This window comes from Melopsittacus undulatus, chromosome 8 (genome assembly GCF_012275295.1).
Source record: "Melopsittacus undulatus isolate bMelUnd1 chromosome 8, bMelUnd1.mat.Z, whole genome shotgun sequence".
NCBI classification, from domain to species: domain Eukaryota; kingdom Metazoa; phylum Chordata; class Aves; order Psittaciformes; family Psittaculidae; genus Melopsittacus; species Melopsittacus undulatus.
Window position 1 is genome coordinate 47,457,291 of NC_047534.1, and position 24,076 is coordinate 47,481,366.

At 37.4% G+C, this 24,076-nt stretch overlaps 1 protein-coding gene across 2 annotated transcripts in view; it reads left to right on the top strand.

Annotated features, from left to right (window-relative positions):
- Positions 1–24,076, top strand: part of ADK (adenosine kinase) — a 299,743-nt gene that overhangs the window by 245,634 nt on the left and 30,033 nt on the right. For both annotated transcript variants that reach the window (XM_034065123.1, XM_034065124.1), the window contains exons 8-9: positions 6,349–6,384; positions 11,954–12,068. In XM_034065123.1, coding sequence (XP_033921014.1) covers positions 6,349–6,384; positions 11,954–12,068 — 151 coding nt within the window. The remainder of the gene's footprint in view (positions 1–6,348; positions 6,385–11,953; positions 12,069–24,076) is intronic.

Here is a 24,076-nt window from a genome sequence, read left to right on the forward strand (position 1 = left end):
AATCATATTTGCCTCCTGAGCCCTGAATTACTTTATAAATGGCCATTTTTTAATACAGTCATATAAGTTTGTATTGCTTTTACACAGGGAAATGTGGTAATAGTTGACCTTAAAGTAATGCCTGTCTAAATCAGACTACCATGACATAAAAGGCTGGACAGGACAATCTACAGTGTTTTGAGTAACTGCTGATAACTATTTAAGCTGAATTGAAGAAGAGTATATGTATCTTACCACTAACCATAATAAATGTACTGTTGGCATTAAAGGTTAGTGATGCAGCTGGAACTATGTCCTGTGGACTTTCCATCCATTCATTTCAAATAACAGAATAATAGCGGCCATTTGTTGAAATCATATTTTCAACTGATCATCAGATAGTCTTCAGCAGTTTCTACCTCTGATTCCTTAGGTAGGTCATGATTATCATTACCACAGCTTTGACACCACCACTATTTACATAACATGAAGTAATCATAGTTCTTGCATAGTGTTAATTCATCATTTTAAGAACTGTGGATCTGCTGTTACACATATGTGTGTGTGTATATATGCATCTATTTTCTCAATTAAAATTGGAACAGGCAATAAAATCAGGTATAACTTAGCTTGCCTGTGTAGCAGACACAGGAAAGAGGAGTATAAAGACAGGTTGTATTACTGCACGCTTGTGGGATGCGTTGAATTCCTGGATTTGATGCAACACCCCAATAAATGTGTCATGAAGTTAGTAGATGTATGTATGACATCTTTGTTATAATTCAAAGGCAGCAATTGAAAATCTATTATCCTGTCTGTGCCTTAAGCCACACTGCCAAGCATTATATTTAGTGTAAACTGGGCTGGAGCTGGAAGGGTGGGAAACATAGCACAGCTTAATATCCCCCCTCCTTAAAAACAAGCTTAGCTCCTGTGCTGTGGTGAGTGTTTTATGAAGGAAATACCAAAAGCAGGGCACATGGTGATCTTGATAAATCATTCTTCGTGACTTATCTCCTGAACAAAAAAAGGAGGTTTTAACTAAAGATGTCTTTTATTGGCCTGTATTCAGAATTACTGGATGCAACAGATACTGCTGCAGTCAGAGGTTCTTAGCACCTATGGAGTATATAAAACTAAGGGTATAGCTCTAAAAGCACAGAGTTTTATAAGAAAACCCTCTGTTAGGGACATGAAAAGATGACAGAAGGTACAGGTAGATAGGAAGGACAAATGCACCTACCTAAGGAAAGATGAACTGGGAGTGTTCATAATTATAATAAAGCAGAAGAATTTAATGTTTCTGTAGTGCAGTGAGACCGATAATACATAAATGGCTGATTGGTTTGTTGTTGATTTAGAAGTTTTTACAAGTAAACTGTCCTTTAGAAAACCATGAATAAAAATACCTTATTTCACAAATACAAATCTTCAGCACCTGTCTCTAAGAAAGAAGAATTGTCAATATAAAACAACTTTGATTATTTGAGTTGGTCTTTTGTAGAACAAAGTTGTAGGTGCCAATGAGCATCACTAACATGAAAGTCTTCCCTATATCCTCATTTGCTCATTTACTTTGTTGCCACCCATTTCATTTAGATAACAGGGTTTTAATGTTAGAGGAGATCTGTGAAACTAGCTTTGTTGCTGCAAACAAGACAATCTGTAGAAAATCAAGAGAGGATACAAAGAATACAAAGTTATACCAGGATTGGGGATGAACTCATGAGTGGGATGGCTAGTACTAAATAATTATACTGAAGAAAAAGGAAATTATCTGAGCGAGATAATCGTAGCCTTTAATGTGTTCAATGAAACAATATAAATGGATGGAAACTAACAATTCATCCTTCTGAGCTGTATGCAAGGAAGGAAATGTTTAAGATTGATTTTTAGAAGATTTCACAGTTAGATTCAGCAGTTTAAAATGTCTTGTAAGGCATAGTGATGGACTATTCAATTTATAATCAAACGTGGTTGGTACCAGCAGGGATGGTTCCATCAAATGCAGACACTAAGTGGATGGTCCTCATAGTCATTTACAGTTTCTCAGTGAGTAAGTCCACTCAAATTTGCTTTTTTATGCCTTTCTTTTTGTTGTGCACTGTGCACTGTACTGTAATGATCTTTCTCTGCAGTTGTATACATGCCGTACTTACGTGTGCTGGTTTAAGATCACACTGATTCATGGGTCGGGCTGTGCCCACTGAGTCACAGAGGAAGAGGATGATATTCCTGAAAATGTGAATAGGACTTGCTTGGGGATTTTTTTGTGTAAATCAGGAAGTTTGCAGTTACTGCAGTGAGAACTCCCTCAAACCCTGGCACTAACCTCCCAATTTAAAAGTGAATCAAATCCAGGCGTTGCTTTGTTGGGTTCTTCTTCTTCTGTTTCCCACTCCCCAAGGAAAAATAGAGAATTGGAGAATTGCACAGGGTACTACTGTAATATGTGAGATTAGGTTATTCTGTGAGATGTTTTCTCTATCAAGAAGGATGGCAGGGGAGGGATTAGCTTCAGTGTCCCCTGCATTTGCTTTCTTGTGTAATTACGGGAAATGCATTCAGTGTGCAAGGGTATCATTGCTGTCCTGCTGTTTTATCATTTCTTTATGAGATAATGTTGATTTCAGCAATGAAATGCAAATTTAGTTTACAGTGCTCCTTTTCTCCATATAAAGGTTAAAATGCATATTGTAGATAATACTGTAGTTGAGCCTTTTGAAACCGTCTTTGTCAGCTAATTTTGGCAATACAGGGTTTTAAATGCTGTTCAGTGCAACTGCGTGAGGTTTACGTTGGCCTACATGAATTAATTTTAGCCCAACATGCATGTTGGTGCCATTTTGGCTATAATTTGATCAAGTCGTTGTAGAATCCTGGTACCACAAAAATGTTAAATATATAGTGCGCCTTATGTGTGTTATGGCAAACTAAATGTGCAGTTATTGTATCTTAACTCTATAATCGTAAAATTCGTACAACACAGGGGGCTAGCGAATACTCCTAGGAAGGCAGATGCTGATAGAGTCTGTGTTTGGAGGGTATGTTTCTGTTTCCTTGTAAACAAATACTCTCTATTGCTGGTGATAAAAGGGCTTGAAATTTTAACAAGTCCTATTAAAATAGAATCATAGAATATCAGCCCCAGTGTAGATTACAGCTCCATTTACTAAATGCAGGGACTCCAACAGCAGTAAAATACATGCAAAAATGGAAATAGTTTTCAGCGAGCAAGTTCTAACATAACAGCAAGGCCAGTACTAACGGAAGTTGTCTTTTTTATTGTTATCTCTTTAATGTATCTTGCTTTCCTGTGTAAACTGCTTACTATTGTACAAAGAGAGGGTGTGTGTTAACTTTGGTGACATTGTGTTACTCCCATTAAGTAAGGCTGTACACAGGGTTTTTTCAGCGTGACTGTACTTAGGATTTTTATTGTTTTTTCAGCATGAGCCAAATAATGTTTCATAACTAATAACAAATCCCATTTCTGCCTTAGGTGGTATGGCAATAAATTCGCTGTCGTGGTCAGTAAAAAGATTATACAGAAAAAGTAGGAAAAGGAGTGAGAGTTTTGAATATATTTAGGATGAAATAATGTTTAGTACAAAATAATGTTTAGCACTCCTGGGCAAAAAGAGCAAAAAGGTGAGGGGAGAGGGTTTTATGAAATGAGATGTTCTGTTGTAGGCAATAATGGAAAATAGCTCTGAAAATGCTGAGTTGGATTAATGAATGAATAATGTCTAAAGTTTATCAAAACTGAAAGAACTCCTCATGTGAAATGAAGCCTCCTAAGAAAATTCTGTTCTGTCGCTGTTTTGCCTTGCTGTTGTCGCATGTCACGCATGAATGAAAATGCTGCATTCTCTTGGGAGCAGTAAAGCTTCTGTGTAGGTTGTTTATTTCCTTAATCCCTCCTTCTTCATGATTTCCAATGTCAGATATAAAATGGAAAGCCTGTAAATATAGTGATTATCATACTGATTATCACCTGCATCAGGGAACGCCCCGGCTGGCCGTTGTAACCAGTCTCCACATGTTACAGCCACTTAGATTTTAACCTGACTACTTTATTAGAGATGTGAAGCTCAGTATGAGGTGCCCTAGGGCTGCACAGATGGGTTCTGCTTGTTTCCTGTTCTCACTGTTATTGTGAATAGATACTAAAAGGTTCTCATCGCTTTTATCTGGTTAATTTACTTTGAACTGTCCCTGGCATTCAGGGCCTGCCTCACATTTCTCACCATTTTGCAAACACCAAACTGTAGTCTCCAAATGTGTGTTTTGAGGTTTATTATCTTTTTACTGGAGGGGCCTTAATTCTTAAAAGGATGTAATTGTGAGACAGCCTGATGCTTAGGGGGCTGTAGGCACAGTCCTTGCTGAAAGAATCTGTTCAGGAGTTTTTCTGAAGTTTGGTTGATAGGAGAAGAAAATGAAGACTGCTGTTGTTCTTTGGTGCTTTCAGACACCCTTAGATTAGAGGTCAACTGCAGGAAAATCTATGATTGTATGCTAGCTACCATTATTCATGCAGCCGGGCAGCAGACCAGACTAAAAGATGACACTCTATAACAGGAAAATCTGAAGATGAGATTCTTTTTAACAAATGTGCAATCATTTATCCTTTCTTGTAGAAGGGCCAGGTCTTTCAGACCACATGTGCTATGCATGGGTGCTCCAGCACAGAAAATTAAGATGAATTCTCGCAAAGTCTCCCACATAAGGAAACACTACTTAACTGGAGTAGTTTTTATTTCATGTACTGGTGTCCAGTTTCCTGGCTAAACAATAGTTTAACACAGATGTTAATGTCCTGCTGCACTGGGACATTAAAGAAATCCCCTTAGGACAGATCAGTGTAACTTCCGATTTCAATTGCATGACCAAAAACCTGAGGTTAAAGAAGTAATTTGGCTACAGTACATAATTTTTAGTCCTTTTACTTATTTGCTGCTCCCTTATCACTCCCTTCTTTCTCTTATTTTGGTGTTTTTTCTGTGTCACAGTCCCATTTGAGGCTTTCTTGATTGTGTTGCAGTTCATTGTAAGCGCATCACTTCAGAGTGGCAGCATGCAGACTCCTTTATTTCATACGAGCATAGGCTTTGTTAATCACATGCTGGTTTAGGAAAACACTGCATGATATCTTTGAACCCTGTACTCCTTCTCGACAGCCGGGCTAGCAAATGTCATTGCCTGTGTGATGTACAAGAAGGAATTCAATTGTAAGTAAATTGTCAAAGTGGCTAACCTTGCCCGCACCCAATTGTCAGGACCATGATTCAGTTTTTCTGTCAACATCAGCTAAGGCTAACCCGGTCAGCCTTATGTTTTTGCAGTGAAGCAGCCTGAGGAGTTGTGCTTTTCAGCTTATCACATTTTATTAACCTCAACTTACTGTTGTTATAATCAATTGTACCCACTTCAAATTCTTGTGCTTCCTCCAAATTGGCAGATCATATAGGTACACAAGTATGTATTTTCTGCAAGACTGAAAACTGTCATAGGGGCACTGGACTTAAATGGTTTGGTGTGGTAGTTATTTCAGTTTTGTTGGATCAGCTCACCATTTTGGCTCAAGACTTATCCCTCTATTAATAACACTTGGCAAAGATAATCTGGAAGAATGCAAGTTGAAATATAAAGACTTTGAGGGTTTTCTTAAATGCTTTCAATGTTAAAGTGAAAAGTGAGTGAGAGGAAAACATTACTATTGTCTTCTGTCTCCTTGCTTTTATTTCAAAACAGATTATAATTGCTCCAATTAATATAAATAAGAGATGAGGACATTCTGATACTCTGATGTTTCTTCTGTTCTTTCAGGAAAAGAACATAGTTAAATTGCCTAAAGCAGTGATTAAGACATCAGAGTATTTAAAAATGTTCATCTGATTCCACCACAAGGGTTTGAACACATTTTGTGATCCTTTTTTAATGCACTGTAGATGACAAGTGATTTTTTTCAAGTGACTTGATAACCTTTATCCCATGGAGTGCTGTTCATAAGTGAAGATATAATGCAATTTCAATTAAAAACATGTCTGAAGGATGTTAGTCTGGGTTTGAAGTAGTGGTTTCCTGGTCCAACTCCTATCTCCAGGAGTAACTTTCCAGGCTCGCCTGGAAAAAACGTACTGTACCTTCTTTATTTGAACTTGTGAAATGTGTTGACATTGTACTGTTGTTGGGCTTGAGGGAAGGAGGGGGAAGCTTTTGGTGCAGCTATCAGAATTGAACAACTGTATATGGGTATATTGAGATAATCGCGTAAAAGGAGAACCAGCTGAATGAGTTTCAGAATGTGTTATTTCTTCATTATCTAGCACTTTATAATTAACTGTTCTTTTTTTATTATTTCAGGAAGCTGCCACTTTTGCTAGAGAGCAAGGCTTTGAGGTGAGTTAACCCACAATTGCACACTAAACAGATCCTAACGGGTTTTTTTCTTGCTGATAATGAAGTTCTTTTGGACAATGATTGATGTGCTATTATACTCTCCAAGCCTCGCAGCGGTTGCCATGGAAACTTGGCAGTCGTCATGGTTTCTTTGTTCTGCCAGCTCAGTGTTATGACGCACTCTGCTAGGTCTGCACCCAACATCGCCTACAGATGTTATTTATTGAATTCTGAAAAGCCTCTTGGGAAGCCGAGAGGTTGGGCACGGTTTCAAGCTGCCTCTGCAGATATGGGACCTGTCAGTTTGTTCAGTTAAAAAGCTACCTCATTAGCTGCATTACACTCCATAAGGATTCACTGCTAAAGCAGTGGTGAAGCAAGACTAAATAGTGAAATATAACACCGCTTAAATAACTTAAACCCTGCCATATGCGGATTATCATTATGCAAATGAATTTTAGAAAGGTGGTATATAAAATTGTTAGGTACTGATTAATGTAAACCGTGCTTCTACAAACAGCTTCTTTTAGAAGGGGTAGTGTGGAATTTGTGTTTCAAAACATATTCGAGTTGGTGTTTTCCATCTGTTCTCTAAAAATGTATGATCCTCTACTGTCTTGAAGTAAACACTGATGATTTTACAGTTATTTCCAGAGCTTTTGATTTCATCTTCTTGAGGTATTTATTTGAATAGTGTCTCCCATTGGCTAAATTCACATAACTTAATCTGGAGAGCTATCATCTATTGGTCTCTAATGCTAAATTCAAATAGGCAGGTTTTAAATACTGTAATTAATGTGACAACGGTTGTGCTAATTTTGCAGATAGTAAGCGATCTCACTGAAATCTACATTGCAGAACTGAACACACATAAATCCTTTTACATGTTTTTTCAGTGAAATAAGATCCACCTTAATTGATTTGTTTGCAGTGTGAAAGAATAGATAGGAGTTTGACTGCTCAACACCCATTTTGCATAAATAATAGAAGCCGCGCAATTCAAACCGCATCGCTTTAAGAACGTGCCACTTTTGTGTGTGGATGGCTGCATATAAAAAAAGAGGGAAAGACTGACAGCTTTTGTGCTACAATTTAGATTTCTTTAGAACTGTACACCAGCAGGTACATCAATGCCATTGGTGTTTTAGATATTAAAACTGTGGGCTGTCCCATTTCATTTTATGTTTCCCAAATTCATGTGGCTGCTTTGTAGAAATCAAGACTTTTTATCACTGTCAGTGTTCATTTGTATAATCTGTAGTGTTAGCATAAAAATACACTTTGAATTTATTCTATCAAATGAATTTCACAGATGCCTCCAAATATAATATGAAGCATAACAAATTATTGGTACCCTCTGGTAGCTAGACAATAAAAAGAGAGGAAGTAGTGTATTAAGTCTACCCATTCTATATTTTTATTGCCCCCTTGAGCTAAAGACTTTGAATGTGCCTGGTTTAAATTCAGTTCTAGTGACAAACTGCTTTTGCTGGTGTCTGCTAACTACCATCATATTAACCTTTCCATTAGTGCTTGCTTAGAGATTTTAGCACAGTTCCTTCTGAACATCCTAAATCTGCCACATTTGATTACAGCATATCAGTAAAGTGCACAATGATTATGATCTTATCTTGTATTACCCCCTTGCTTGGCAACAACTCGCATGTCAGGTTTACTGCCAGAGATGTGTAAAACTTGGTAAGTGTCCACAATCTTGTTTTCCCATTGTGCTCTGGAAGAAAAAAGCCCAAACTAATCACACTACTAATAAAGTACCTTACAAAAAAACTTACAGAGCTTCAAATCAGCCTTTCTATTAAAAATAAGAGACATTTCCAGGAACTCTCAAAAGCTTCTAAAATTGATTCTGTGATTTATATTGAGATTAGAAAACTGGCAAAACATGGAAAAGTGAAAGAAGAACTCAAGTGACCAGGGCAAAAATCAAGAGGAAATTTATCATGGAAGTGATGAAAAGTTGCTGGTAGCTGAATTTGAGTTGCAGCCTGGAAAGAATTTTAGTTTTTAACATAAATAATCAGAAGTATTTTAGCACTGAAAATCAGTTGTGACTGGCTGCTTTTTTTTTTTTAATCATCTCCTTTTCTACCTCTGAGTAATTCCAACACTTTCTGTCGACTGAATGCATCTTTTCAACGTGGATTAAGTGTATCTGAAACAATTTTCAAGGAAAAAAAAATGTACAATCAAGTCAACTTCAGCTCTTCAGCTAAAAATACACCTTTTCAGAAGAAACTGAATCTTGTCATAGGCAGGAGAAAACTTCCATGGCACAAATCTGGATTTTTTGTTTGTAAGAGAAACCACGTTCAAAGGAATTTTTATGCTTCACCTCACCAAGGGTTAGTTTTCCATTGCACTTTGCTGAAATACAGGGTATTTTTGTAAAATCAATCATGATATTTGAAGACCGTTATTTCCTTCATTTTATCTCCTGGACCAACACTTATCTGTAATATCAAAAGCAGAACGTTACTTTTGATGCAGTCTTTTCCTGGGGTGCATCACTGTTTCCTTTTCTCTGAATTTTGTGACATTCTAAAACTTTTAAATAAATAATAAATTCACTGTTTGAAGACAGTGTTTCATCCTGATTGTATGTTGCAGTCATCTCAGTAATTCATTATAATAGTCACAATTTTTATCTTAGGGAACCCTTGGATGTGGTTCCCCTGGAAGTGGAAGAATGGTTATCAGTGTATTTTGATTGGATGTTTGTAATACGTTTCAAATAACAAAATTCCCAAGACAAAGGTTCATGAGGTTTTGTTTTTACAAAGTGATAACTTGCTGTTTATTCAATGTAGGAATTAGGAAAACAAAATCCTACTTTAACATAAAATTTAGGGTTCAATTCTGGTTGTCAACCCAAGAAGTAAAATGATGTGAATGAAACTGTAGGTATCTAAGGGGTTAGTACCTTCCTTCTACTATTACATGCTACTATATATTTAATTCTTGCTGAAAATATGTGTATTTCATCCTTTACCATATTTCTTCAGTAACCTTTTCCTCAGGGTCCTCTTTCCCTGATACAAGTTCATCTTTATTCTTCTTTAAACTGAAGAAATCATCTCTTGATCATGCCATTTTCTGCTATTATAACTTCCTAATTTTCCCTTTAAAATTCAAAGTGCATGTAAATACATTGCACAAACATTTTCAAGCCCTTTGATTTCTGTGCCTGCTTTGCTCCTTTGTAAATGTGCTTAATAAAGTCACTAGTAGCCACTTCCTAGTTAGCAAAAACTAAACACCTCTCTTCTGTTTCCTTTGATCTCCATCGTGCTTTATTGGTTTTTCTAGTTCATGGATCTCTTAATTATCAAGGCCTGAAATAGTTCAGAATTTAGGTTAACCTTCAGAAGCCTGCATATTGCCAAGCTGGAGGGCTGTAATTCTCCATCCATCTCCTATTCAACAGCTTGTGCCACCAGCTGATATCTGCTATTCACAAATCTCTTTAAAAGACACTTCAGAACAGAAGAGCAGCAATTTTTTTTTCTCTGATATCCTCACCTTTTGAGAATTAGGAGTAAGATGACTCTGTTCACTGTGCTCAGTCCATGCAGAAGGGTCCAGCGTTCTTCTCTTTCCTCTCTGGTGGAAGATGTTGCCTTCTGAAAGCTATAATAACATTCTAAGCAGAAGGAAGGAAGAAATAACACAAATGAGAGTGTAGTATATGGAAATGAAAAGTCATCAAGAATTTAAAAAGAGGTGAAGAGACCAATAAATAAGGAAAATTTATTTTCATGCTTGGCAAATGTGTATAAATCAATCACTGGCAGAGTTGGGGGAGAAATTAAAGGGAGTCTAAGGGTATTGCAAAGGAGCTAGATAATTTCATGTAAATAGATCCTGGTAAATATATAGCCCAGGCATATTCTTTGTCCATAAGAAAGGTAAAGTGCTTGAAGATCAACCAGATTATCAGAAATCAGCAAGTAACCAGGACTGAATGGTATGCAGATTGTAGTTCTTGAAGTGTTTAACTGACCTACTGATAATAAATAATTATCTCTTGTTAAAATCAGCAGCTGTAGTCAAAATAGCACACATTGTACCTGGGTTTCAGAATAACACTCTATGTTGATTCCTGAACATAAAAATTTATTAAAAGTATATATTAATTGTAGTGACTCTGGTAAATGACCAGAAACCAGTCTGGACAGCTTTATAAATCAACTCTATTCATTATATAATTATATAATATAATATGTTAACAAATGACTTAAGATTCATAACAAGACACAAAACAGTGCAGAAAGTGTTGTTATGTTTTCATACATTCAGTGCTAGGCCCTCACCAAATCAACTGGTTTTCACTACAGTTGCTTGTATGCATGAGCAGACAGGGGAAAAAAGGTATGGTGTTACTTAACACAGATATAAATAGAATGGGACACAGTAAGTAGCACAGAGAATAATTGTAGTCTTTTGTTTCCTAATGATAAAAAATATAAAATAAAATATATTTTAAAAATTATGGCAAGAAATAGGGTTACATATACCAAAGTTAATTTGAAGAATTTACTGGCTTGATATAAATCTGAGAGCAAAAGCATCCAACATGACATTATAATAGGATTTTATGCTTACACAAATAACAGGAATACCTATATTTAGACTAGATTGAAAATTAAGTAAATCAGAAATTGAAATCCTTATGTTTCAGATCATAGGGCAACTATGAGAATAGGAAGGATAATATTCTAATGACAACTTGTGTTCTTAGAGTTTCTTGAATCAAATTAAGCATTTGAAACTTGTGGCTGTTGAAGACATTGGATGAATGAAAGGTTTGGGTTTTGGCCAGTGTCTCTGTTCCTAGCTTCATGCACTCTGGTGTACAAAATCCCTTTAAAGCAAAGATTCCTGATTTTTTTGCAGCTTAGTCTTGCTTCAGAAAATCAAGGATGTTCTGTGCCCCACTGAATATACCTTTCACCCTTTCCTTCCCTGCATCTCAATTATGCAAGCAGCTAGTGAGCACAGAGCATATTCACCTGGGCTCCACACCTTCTAAGGCTCTGCAGTGTACAGTCAGTTTACTTGCTGAGATCAGTTGCTGTAGGGAAGTGAGGGAAACAGTATTTGTAATCCTGCTGAAATCAGAGGGATTATAGTACTATAAAACCTGGCTAAATTGGATAAAAATCAGGCTCAGAGTTGATCCAAAGTATTCTCTTTCCGATTTTACTTTTAATTTTATGATAGGTAAGGTTAGAATCCAGTCAGCAGCAAAGAAACCCACTAATTGCTCATTAGGAAATGCTCTGTAATTCCTTTGTTAGCTTTGCAGTTTTGCAGCAGTTGGAATAGCTGAACTATCATTATCAAGATTAAAAACAATGGTCTCATAGTACTACATAAACCCTTAGGAGAATGAAATATTCCTCCTTTTAAAAATCTTCCTCTACTGACAATAAAGTCTATTTTATACCTAGCCATAAGAAAAAAAAATCTTTGATCTGCTAATAAAGTTCTAATCTCCCACTGCTCTAGTGTGCTGGTAACAAGAATTTTCTTTCTCTCCTATTAATAGACTGAAGATATTAAAGAGATAGCCCGCAAGACACAAGCCCTGCCAAAGGTGAACACTAAAAGGCAACGAATCGTAGTCTTTACCCAGGGGAAAGATGACACTGTAATGGCTACAGGTATATTTTTCAAATCTCCCTTGTTGCTCACAGTAAATATTCTGGTTAAACAATTACAAATTGTGGCTTTACAAATTTTAACTGTTAAATGGTCATTGGAGCATTTGCCTTTTGATGTTAGCCCCTGATCCTCATCTGTTACACTTCTAATTGTTTTAAGATTCTGGATTTAAGAAGTTAGTATTTCACAGGAATGCCTGGGAATTTAGTTCTGAACATCTTAAGTTCTTTTTTTATAATGTATATCTAAAATATTGATCCAGTTGGTTTTACTCAGATTTTTATGACTTGAGATTTTATCTGTGTAGCCGTCTTTGCTGCAAACAAGAACACACTATGCCTGCTGAGAACAGCTGTGCAACAGTATAGTATATTTAAACATTTGTGAAGAGGAGGAAGTGAAATCCGGTACTAAGTGAATTTCCAGGCATTTTTGCTTTGAGCAGAAAGTCTCACTTTAGCTTTTCTCAGCCGTCTGCTCTTCTATTCTCAAAGGAGTACGTGGGAAAAAGGTGTTCTAGCAGGGATACAAGTAGTTTGTGCTGTCGAAATTGATGATGTACGACGCACAGATTTAAGCATTATAAACATGACTGCCTACCTTTTGACAGTCTCTTTAATTCTGTCCACCTATGCTTCTAGACTAAATAAGCTGTTAAAAACATGTGCTGTGGCCAGCCATTTTTGTCGTTCCTTCCTTCACAAGGTAAGTTATTAGTCAGGGCTGAATTCCTGCTTTGGAAATCAAGTGAAGTTGAGGAACCTTTGCACCTGAGGGACTGGTGCTTACTCATGTGATATTTGCCTCAGAATTGGCTTCAGACTGTGGCTGCAGGGCTAGGCACTAAGTAGGTATGTCACTGCTATATAGATCATTCTTAGCAGCAGTTTGAATGATTTCTGCAACAGTTTGCTGTTTCCCCTATGTTCTTAGCTACAAACTGGTTTGAAGGAAATAGAAAACAGTCATTGAGGGTTGGGTATGTGTATCTCACTGAATAATGATGGAAGCGTTGCATTACGTGAATGGCCCATATGGAGACACTCCACTTGAGTATTTTACAGTTGGCTGAAAAATAGCAGTATAAAAATGTTTTTATACATGAGCTAGTAATAACAGTAGTAAACCTAAATCTTGTATGTAACCGTCCTGTGCTCTTATTTAATTTTCACTGTGTACTTATTTTATTCTTCAAACTGGAGTTGTTAACAAATCCATTAATCCCTTCTTTGATATTTTTACAACTGGGAGCTTATTTGAGGACTGGCACTTGCTAATCTTAGCTGTTTGTTCGCTATGAAATGAACTTAAATTAGAGAATACACTTTATATGCATGATAAATGCAAGATGGATAGAGAGTGTATGCAATGGTGTCAGCTACAAAAGCAAACATGATAAATGTTAAGGCAGTTTTGAGCCGTGGGATAAGCTATTCAGTGCACAAGCATAGCTGAATCTCTTTGCTATGTTGTTATTCATGGCAGCCAAATAAATGTCAATAATAAAGGAGAATTAAAGATTTTCATTTCCCAGAGGCAGTCCTCTAATACAGCTTGATCTTTCATTTCATTTGTAATTCGTTCTCATGTCAGGATGCAATCATTCGCCAGGCTCTGTGTGTCATGTTAAGTCATTTAATAATGATTAAGAACATAAAAATGTTTGGCCTGTGGGGCAGTTCTTGAAAGAGATACCAATTTGTTATTGTTTTCCCCCTTTTTCCTTCCTTTGGTGTGGATCATCTTTTTCCCACCTCCTCACATTAAAATAATAGTGAAAGAAGGAAAACGTGTCCCTTAATTTAGCATATGATGATACCACAGAATGGCATAGAGTACTGCTAACACACTTACTTCAACACTAATTAGGTCTAGTTCTGCTTTGAAACCTGCAGTGGAAAGTGTAAAAAGTTTCTAAGTGCTAAGTGATCTTTGGAAGAATTACTACATTTAGGAATAGTTACAGTATAAAACACATTTCTTTTTTCTAATGCACAGGAGTATGTTTTTTGAAGAAGCAAGCTGTGTGTAGTTATTTATGCTGCCTTTCTGAGGAAACAGTGTAGTCTCAAAGAGTTTGTGCGTGGATTAAAATAGTATTTGCAATGTCAGCTTTGGACTTGGATATGCTTGTTGGTACCTTCTGCTTTATATTTTGTCCAGGTTAATAATAGTAAAAACAGCGTGTTTGTTAGCTGCAAGGCATTTCTGTCAGTAGTAACTCAAACAAGAGGGGATCAGTATCCAGGCAAAGGACTCTACTCTTCCTTACAGTCTACTACTGCTTTTAACCATCCTTCATCAGCTGTTGGGCAGGTCACTTATTCCAGTGTTCTTAGTTTATGTCTGAAAGAGCACAGGATGGAGCTGGAGTTTACAAGTGTGGGAGTAAAAGACCAAGGTAAATTTGGCCTTTGTGGGTTTTTTTCCTTCCCTTCCCATTTTCCTCATGGGAAGGTCTTTGCTTTCTGGCAGCAGAAACTGTGAGCCTTAGGAGTAGAAGTGAATTGCTTTGATCAGGCTACATTCTGTGAAGAGACACAGGCAAACGGCCCACCTACTGCTCCTTTCCCTTTCCGGTGCCCATGCACAACAAGATGAGATAGGCAATACTGAGGCTGTAAGAGCATCCTTAACAGAGCTCTGTTTCCTCTGTCAAATCCTTTGCATACTGTCCAGGACCAGGCAGCAGTGGGACTAGGTAGTGAGGGGCTGGGTAACGAGAGGAGGTGCACATCCTTTGAATGAGTTATGTGTAGATCGGACGGGGGATCAGGTAATGGAAGTAATGAAGGGATACACTTTGATACAGCTCTGGCTGGAAGGACAGGAAATAAGATGGATAAAAGGAGTTGTTGCAGGTTGCCAGCTCATTTGTGAAAGGGCAAGGTATTAATTATACATCCTGGAAATTAGGTGTGGATTTTGGGGGATTTTTTAGTGGGGTAAAGGCCAGTTACAGATGATCATTACATGCAGAGAATAATATGGCAACAGTTGTTGCTTCCTAGACATTGCAGAGAGTGGAAATATCAGTGGGTATTTGCAGAGTAGAGCACAGGGCAGAAAGCTGCAGTTTGTTACCAAGAAGAAGGATTGACCAGAAAGTTTTGAGAATACAGCTCTTGCAGATGAGGAAGAGAGCTTAGACAGAGGTACTAAGGCATCTAATTCCTCAAAAAATATGGTTCAGCCATATTGCAAAGATGTTTAGTCATTGTATGAGTTGCTGCAGTTTACACAGTGGTGTTTTAATGCCCACCAAAAACACTGTTGGCTCATCTCAGACTACAAGCTGTAGGCATTCAGGCATGGACTAACAAGGGACTTAGAGGTCCATGCAATTGGAGCAGATCATGAAAATGGAGAGAATCCATAGCTGCATCAGCAATCCCAATCTAAGCCATTCCCATCTCTCAATCCACATTCTTTGGCTGTCTGAATTATTTATATTTTCAGAGGAAAAATTTGTATCTCTTTATAATGGAGTGCATTGGGTCTTTCTACTGTCTGTTCGTATCTCTTCCGTCACAATACTCCAGCCCCAAGGCCTGTTTTCTCTCCCCTTCCTTTCTGTTCTCTGTCAGTAGGAATAATTACAAGGAAGAGGCAAGCCCAAATTCAAGCTGAGTGTGATCAGTGTGTTTTATAGGGAAGAAGTGTTTAGTATTGGCACACAGGAGCTGTGTGATGAAATGTTAACTAAATTGTCAGCTTCTAAGACTCCATGGAGCATGTGCAGATGATCGTGGTCTGAAGTTTTTGTCTTCATGTCATAGAATCAGAGAATGGTTTGGGTTGGAAAGAACCTTTAAAGGCCATCTAGTCCAGCTCTCCTACAGTAAGTAGGGACACCTTCCACTAGACCAGGTTGCTCAAACCTTTGTCCAGTCTGACCTTGCATGTTTCCAGGGTTGGGACATCTGTCACCTCTCTGGGCAACCGGAGGTGCATTTTCTGATGATGTCAAATGGTATATTTTTACTGAAAAGCTTGAAGACATTGGGCCTCCTCGGTGACCTTGAGGATTAACACTGACAAAAATGTTGTCATTTTCTCTAGCAGTGGTCCTCAATGTGGCTGAATTTGGTAAAACTCTCTTGAGCAAAGGTAGCTTGTAAGAGACACCTCTTGGTACAGAGAGAGAAGTAGGCTTTGGGAGAGGTACTGGTAACTGATGATAGGACCTGTGGGCTTCCTTACCAGAAAAGTTTATTTGAGGAACACTATTGAGTTAATTATTTTTGCGGATGCTCCTCATACATACTAGGAATTACTTGGCTATCAAGACTCTGGTCGCACTACCACAGCCGTATTCCATTATATCTTTCTTCCCAGGCCTGAGATTCCAGATCTGACTGAGGGTTCCTGAGCTTATGGGATATATTCATTTCACCTTTCAATACTTCTTTCTGTGACCACAAAAATACGTATATGGGGAAAGCAAGAGGAGTTAATGAATACATGCAGTCTCCTGATCTCAGCAGTTGGAGCTTTTAAGAAACGTACCAAAAATCACAAGCTCTGGCAAGAACATATATGTCATATCTATATGTGTGCTATAACATTTGTCAAAATCAAATGCTGTGAAAGCTATCCCTTTTACAGAGTTGTTCATAACATTTTTAAACAAATTACTTTTAGTCAGATACATTTTATGACTGGTCTTGGCCCAAAGGGAAATCTTTGGAAAGTCTGAGCAAAATCAGTTCAGCAATGGAAAAACATACTTTTATATTGAAATATTTGCATAATTAAAAAACAGCTGAAGCTACAAACTTTAAACTTGGCTTGCTTTATGGCTCTAATAGAGGAAAGAAAAACAATCCAAATTTAAAGCAAATCACTTCAGCATTTTTCAGGTTATGAATGATGAAATCTGGCATGTTCAGACATGAACATGAAATTTTCCATTCTTTTTCCCCCCAATGTTTGCAAGACCACCTCTGTTAAGGGCACGTTTGTAATAACCTCATTTGTTAGAATATGGCAGTAAAACCAGATTTTTTAAGGATTCAAGCATTAAAGCTACCTCGGTTAGGGCTTAGTAAGCACTTACATCTTCTTCAGGCTTGAGACACATTACCCAATGTATTTCAGGAAATGCATTAGCAGTGCTGGCAAATGTGGTAAAATGAGAAAGGTCCATCTTATTAAAATTTGTTAGTGCACCTACCACATAGTACCATTGAAATAGTATTTGTGAATTTCTGCTTGTTATTACTGTTATTGAATCTGTTCCATAAATTAAACAGCATGTGCAGTGTAGCTTAATAAATATGTCAAAGTAAAACTTGCAACGTTACCAAATTTTAGAGCCTGCCTACTAAGCTTTTGATGTTGGAGTAATACTAGGCAGTTGTCTCTATCTGTTATCTGAAACAGGATACTGAGCTAAATGGATGTTGGCGTCACCCGGTACAACTATTCTTAAGCTAATATCTGCAGTTATGTTCATAAATTCAAAGTTTATAAGTTTGGATAAAACCAAAACTTGATCTAGATGAAAAAAGCAACAAAGTTTTTATGGATGATGAAGCTTCCTTTACTGTGTAAGGATATGTAAAATCTTAAATATTTTAGGAGAGTTTATAAACCGTTTGTTTTAGAAACATTGTCAAAACTGTGGAAACTAGAGAGATTTTAAGAGTCAGTCTTAGATCATAATGGCATGATGCTGTATGCTTTTTTGGAGGAATAAAAAGGACTGATGTTCAAGCGTACAACTTACTCTAAACAGAGGTCAGCCTGTGCTGCAGTCATAGACCAGCATGTTACCTTGTAAGCCTATCTATAAAACATAGAAGTATTTATTACTGTTGACACTGCTGACATTTTATGGTGGGCCTGTTTGCAGCTCCACTTTCTGTAAGCCTCTGAGTATTGTGTGTTATCCTCTAAGAAGCAAGAAAAAGCATTATTTTTTCCTTACAGCTTGCATGCTTAGCTTTCCAGACAGAAAACCCTTGACTCACTCTTTTCATCCAGCAGCCTTCCTGATCCTTCTTGGATCTGGAGAAACAGTGGTTGGCTTATACTAGTGTGCTCTCTTTTTCACAGGTTTGCACACTTGGACTCTTCCCTATCCATTTATATTCACAAATAGAAAGAAAAGCTTAAAAAACAAAAACGGATTTAGGAAAAGGAAGTTTTAGTCTGCTCATGGCATAACAAGTGAGCCAGAAAGCCCAACAGAATTCTTTTTAGTTTAGTTGTGACTTAGGAAACCACAAAACCTAAATTAATAATGAACATTTGTTGATAGGGATTAATGAATAGCAAAGCTGGTAATACCTTTTTGTAACTGAGACCTTTCATGCTGTGTGGGAGAGGAGGTCTGAGCATTTTATTAGGCAGCTGAAACACATTAATAAAACCTGCCTTCCTGGATACTGGTATCATGACTGGGCTTAAAAGTGCATCAACTGTTGCATCTCAAAGAATGCATATACATATATGTAAATAGCTATATATATATGTATATAGCTATATATATATATATATATATGTAAATAGCTATATATATATGTAATGTGTGTGTGTCTTTTCTAGTCTAATATGTTAACGTTTAGCCCAGGAATTGAGAGTGAAGCTGGAAAACACCCTTTTCATGTATAATCACTAGAAATACTAGGAAGTATTTCCTTTATTTGTTTGTCAGATACAAGTGCATAGAATTAGGAAGCCAGGTTTTGTACCATAATTCTAAAAAAGATTCTTGGAGGCATAGCTGTTAATATACAAATGCACTGCTTAGGTCATAGAAATTACATGATATTGGAGAGGCAATACAGGGTGAGAGCGTGGGACCAGGGTGGAGGTAGACCTTATATCCTTATATCCAGTCTAAACCCCGAAGTTGTCTTCGTACTTAATACTCAAAATAGGAGTTTACCATACATAATGTCTTGTGATAATAAGCATCACAGACCCTGTGTTATGTAAGGAAAATAAATACCCTCCCCTTATTTGTTTGGATTCAGCCACTCAAGAATGTTACTGGCTGTCTCCAGCTGCTTGTATTGCACAGCCAGTCCGTCATCATTCCATATACAATATCTTGTTGCTTTTGATTTTGCAGAACTCTTGCTTACCTTCCCTTCATTAGTGTTTTCTCCACTCTTTTACTATTCAGATACTTGCTCTTTGTTTGATCCATAATTCTAACACCCCGGACCACCCTTCACTGCATCTTCTTCAGGTCTTCTATACTCTTTGTGCCTGAGAAGTTTACAAAGTGGTTTAATTTTGTTGTTTTCTTTGTTCTGTATTCCTCTTTTAATAATTGCTAACATGGTATTTGTTTTTCTGGCTGCCACTGATGATTGATCTGACATTTTCATGGAATTATCTGTTGAAGCTTCAAATGTTCTTTATGGTGTGGTAATGTGTGGTTTAGAGCCCATCAGTGTGTATTTAAAGCTATAATTTATTTTATTTTTTTTGTACATGCAGCTTTTTTACATTTATTGACAGAGAATTTTATAGCCCAAAGTGTGAGCACTTTTGCAGTCTTTTACACTCAGCTTTCATTTTTACTATCCCAAATGAATCTAAATGTATCACTAGAAGATGGCACATGCTGCACTAAATAGCTCCCCTCAGAAAGGGTATGCATAGCCTGGAGGTTCTACCCGTAACAGGTATGCACAGTTAACATCAAGACTGGATGTGGGCATGGGGATTTCAGTAAGGCCACCTCTTAAATGGCCTGAAATCTTTCTTGCCTTACTCTGAAGAGCAAGGCTGAATGAATTTATAGTAAGATAGTGATTCAGGTGCCATTAAATCCGAAACGGACACTCTTGTTCAGGAAATAAAGTCCCTTATAGTACACTGCAGCTGAGTTTTTTTGTTTGTTTTGGGGGGTTGAGAAATAAGGCCTTCCTTTTGATATTATTCCTCAATTAGAGCATCCACATAGCATTACTTCATTATTAATTTCTATTGCCTCCTCCATACATGTCTGTAATACTTTAAAACTGGCACCATTTTACTGGTGAACTAAGTTGTAAGGTGGTTCATACAGAAAAAAATTACATTGGCACACTGTTACTCTCTTTGCTCAAACCCTGAAGCAACAGAACTCCCTACCAGAAATCCTGAGAAGACAAGACTCTGGTAATTAAGCCTCCTGGTTACCAGTGCAGGCCCCTGCTGTTCTTGGTAATCACAGAAGGAATGAGGATTCACCTTATTTGTCCTATGGCTACCTAGTCCTCAGAGCATGTGAAATGGAGAGTTGGGTCCCTAGCAGTTCTAAACTGATAGAAACATCAGAAATCACTGCTCCTCTAGGACACAAGTTTCCCCCACACTGACAGCATACTGCACCCACATGGGGAACAGCACAGCAGTCTGCACAGACTGACAGAAACCTACCCATCCTGGTAGGGCACTGAGCTCTCAGGACCAACTCGTTACAGGATTGAGTACTAGTGCCAGCATGGGAGGACAGAAAGCAGCATTTGCAGTAGGAGGAGTCAAGGATGAAGTTATAGTGTCTGCAAACTATAGCACTTGAAGTTGTTCTGAAGCCTTACTCTGAGATGTAAAACAAGATACATCTAGCAACAAACACTGTAGTTCCAAAGTTGCTCCAGGATCAGCTGGCAGCATTGTAGAATTACGTCCTCAAAGCAAAGAGCAAAGAACGAGGGCATAGAGCCATGAATATACTATCACAAGGGAACTGATCTCTTTGACATCTCATGTGCTGAAAACTACCAATTCTATCATAGAATTCTATTAAAAAGAACCAGTCGTTTAGTAATTGGGAAGCACTGGAACTAATGACAGCACCCAGATTTAATTTGTGCTTTTCACATGTGTGTGTAATCAATGCAGCTTTGTCAAGGTTATTAAAATGATACCTACCATCCCCATGCACACCAACTATGAAATTCTGGTGACTCTTAGCTTTTCAGCAACTGTTTTTGCAGCTACAGTGTTATGTCAGTTGAAATATGTCTTTCTGACTTTCTGAACAAACTGAAGAAAATCCCAAACTCCAGTATTCTGTTTCATATAAAATAATTATCCTGTAAACTTTTGATTAAATTTGTGCTTAAAGGTCATCATTGCCCTTTTCTATCCTTACATCCTGTGTTGCTGCAGTATTCAGTAGTGGACACTACCCATTTCTCCTTAAAGCATGTGCTTAATGAGTTGAAATCTGAAACCCATGCTTTAAAGGTTTACAGTGCATAGGCTTCTCACCTCCCGACACTTAGGTTCAAATCATACTAAGAGGGTGGCTATTTCATGAAATTATTCAAATAGTGATTTTTTTACCGATAATTTTTAGGAAATGCATTTTCTCTTTACGCTGATTTGGTATGATTATTTAGTTTCTCATTGTAAGAAATTAAATATATGGCTTGTTCAGCAGGTTCCATAATAGATCAATAATTTGTTGGCTTAACTTTTTTTTTCCTGTGGAGATGTGGGAAGATCAATGTCTGTATTGCCCTAGGTCATGATCAATACTTTTAATAAAACTTCCTTTTTTTTTTCTTTTTCCTTTTTTTTTTTGCCTTTGTACCTTTGTACGGTTTTGCTTTTATTAATGAGCTTTTCCTTTAGTTTCAGACCATTAATGGTTTTCAGATAATGTCATACTGCCCAAGGTCAAGGCCAGTTTGAACTTAAAACTCTACTTATCAGTGATTAAATCTATTGGATGGGCATAGATGTGTTAGAAGACGTAAGAGTTTGAGGCACTGCTTTCTAGAGGCTCAAAGTTAAAACAAAACAAAATCGTAACCTTATGGGAGGATGGCACATTAAGGCTTCTCTTTTTTTCTTCCTTTTTCTTTCATTTCCTTATTAAATAAATAAGGATTGTTCCTATTTATGGATCTCGTATTGACATTAACATCACAAGTGACTACTATGGCCTTGACTACTCTTCAATTAAAGATATTAAATGGTCCACATAGAGATTTTTAATGGTATGGTTCTCATTTTGCACAACCAGTTTGAAATAAGGTAACGCATCTTTTGTTCACTGCTGAAATTCTGGATAAGTAGCAACTTATCAAAGTGTGTGTTACCAGCTGGAGTGCTTGCAGAGAATGTGGTATTATTGTCTCTGAGGCTCAACCCAGTGTCTTTTTAAATCAATGGAAAGATCTCATTAACTTCATTGGATATCGATTATGGCCATAGAGAACTTAGAACATTCATGAATATTAATGGTTTATACTGATCCATGTGTCTTTTTGTGTGTTGTACCTTGTCTGCAATCTCTGATTCAATTTTTGTAGCCTACCTAGAGGTTATACCAAAAGTGAACTTTAGATACGCTGAAAGATTTGATAACACGCTTTACCCTAAGGTGTCTTCTTTGTTGTCTGTTACAAATGAGGTGCATTAAAGAACTGCACCCTCTGACCACTGGCACCTAGGCAGAATACCTCCCGTAGAAGATCTTTTATTCCATTATTTTGGCAGTGTTATCCTTTGTTAGGCAGCAGTTCACTTCATAACAAATCATCACAGAGGAGTTTGAACAGCAGAATCCCTACTCAGAAGGTGCCCTACAGACTCTGGTAGCCTATCATCTTTAATTTAGAGATTTTATTTCCCATCTTGTGATTACGGTTGAATGAACACTGTAGAAAAGTTTAAACTGTAGCTATCCATGTCATGCTTTGCCGTAAATGATGGAACTTAACGTTTTCAAGCCTCTAATCTCACCTGCTCAGATAGTCACTGTAAAATAATTGCACAGAATGGCAGGAGAGTAAAATGTGGGTATGTGTGGTGACCTTGGATGAAAATTAACTGCAGGAACTGGCCCTTTGATTAGAAGTTTCTCTGCTGCAGCATCCAGTTGCAGGCAATAGAAGTTGTATGAAGTAGGTGGCTGAACAGAAAACAGATCCTTAGCTCTAGGAGGGATAAAGGCTAGGGCGGATCCTGGCTAGTGGAAAAAGTGGGCAAAGGGAAAGTTTGAATGGGTCCTGCTTCGCCTGACCTTGGGTATTTAGGATTCAGTTTGTGTAAGATGACAAGAATGTTCAGTTAACACTGGGGCTGGGGTTGCTAATTGGAGTTCTCAAAAACGTCAGTTGTTTAAAAGTAGAAATTATGAAATTTATGATTTTGGCTCAGTGATTTCCACAGTAAATTTCACAGGTAAAGCAAAGTGCAAATCATTTAAATGCCATATATGAAAAGTAGGCTATGCACATTGCTTGTATACCAGTGACCTTGACACACCTGCACGTAATACAGAATATGAAGTGGGAGTTTAATATAAACTTCTGGATACCACAAAAATAATGTTTATGTAGTTGATCCCACTTGAATGAAAGTAGGCTTCAGCTTACTTTGACCATAGCTGTTTGCTTTGTTATGAATAACAAAGTCAGTCAAGTAAGCAGACCTGCCTTAGAGTATATACAGACAGCAGATTTAAAGAATACAGTAAACATGAAGTGTTTTTATATTGCTGTGTTTTGCCTATACCTACTGAATTATATAATACTAATGTTTCTTTAAAAAGAATACTGAGTGTCATCTGAAACCAGATTTGGGAGGCTGCTTGTATTGATTTTATTTTCTGTAGTCTGCTACCCTGTGCCCCCCACCACCCTCCTAATCCATTCTGATTCCTCTGCCTGCCCCAGTGATTAGCAGTCAGAACTAAATCAGAGAGGAGTCTATGGAACCAAATATTTATGCCCCTTGTAATCCGACACTGTGATATTGTACTGTGAACCTGAAAAGATGCCGGGCCATGCATTGTGGCTAACAGCAATTGATCACAAATGAAACTGCAGAACTCTATTCCAAATTGTTGGCTTTATAAATTTGATAATAAGTACATTTCCTGATAGCATGTACAAGTGCAATAAACTATGCGTGCCCTCTCTTTCCGCCCCACCTGTCCCAATTGCAGAATGCTGTTTGTACAGTATATTGTTGTTGATGACAACTGAATAAGAATTTGTAGGAGCAGTTGGCTATCAAATGATGGCAAATTTAAAGGTTATGCAAA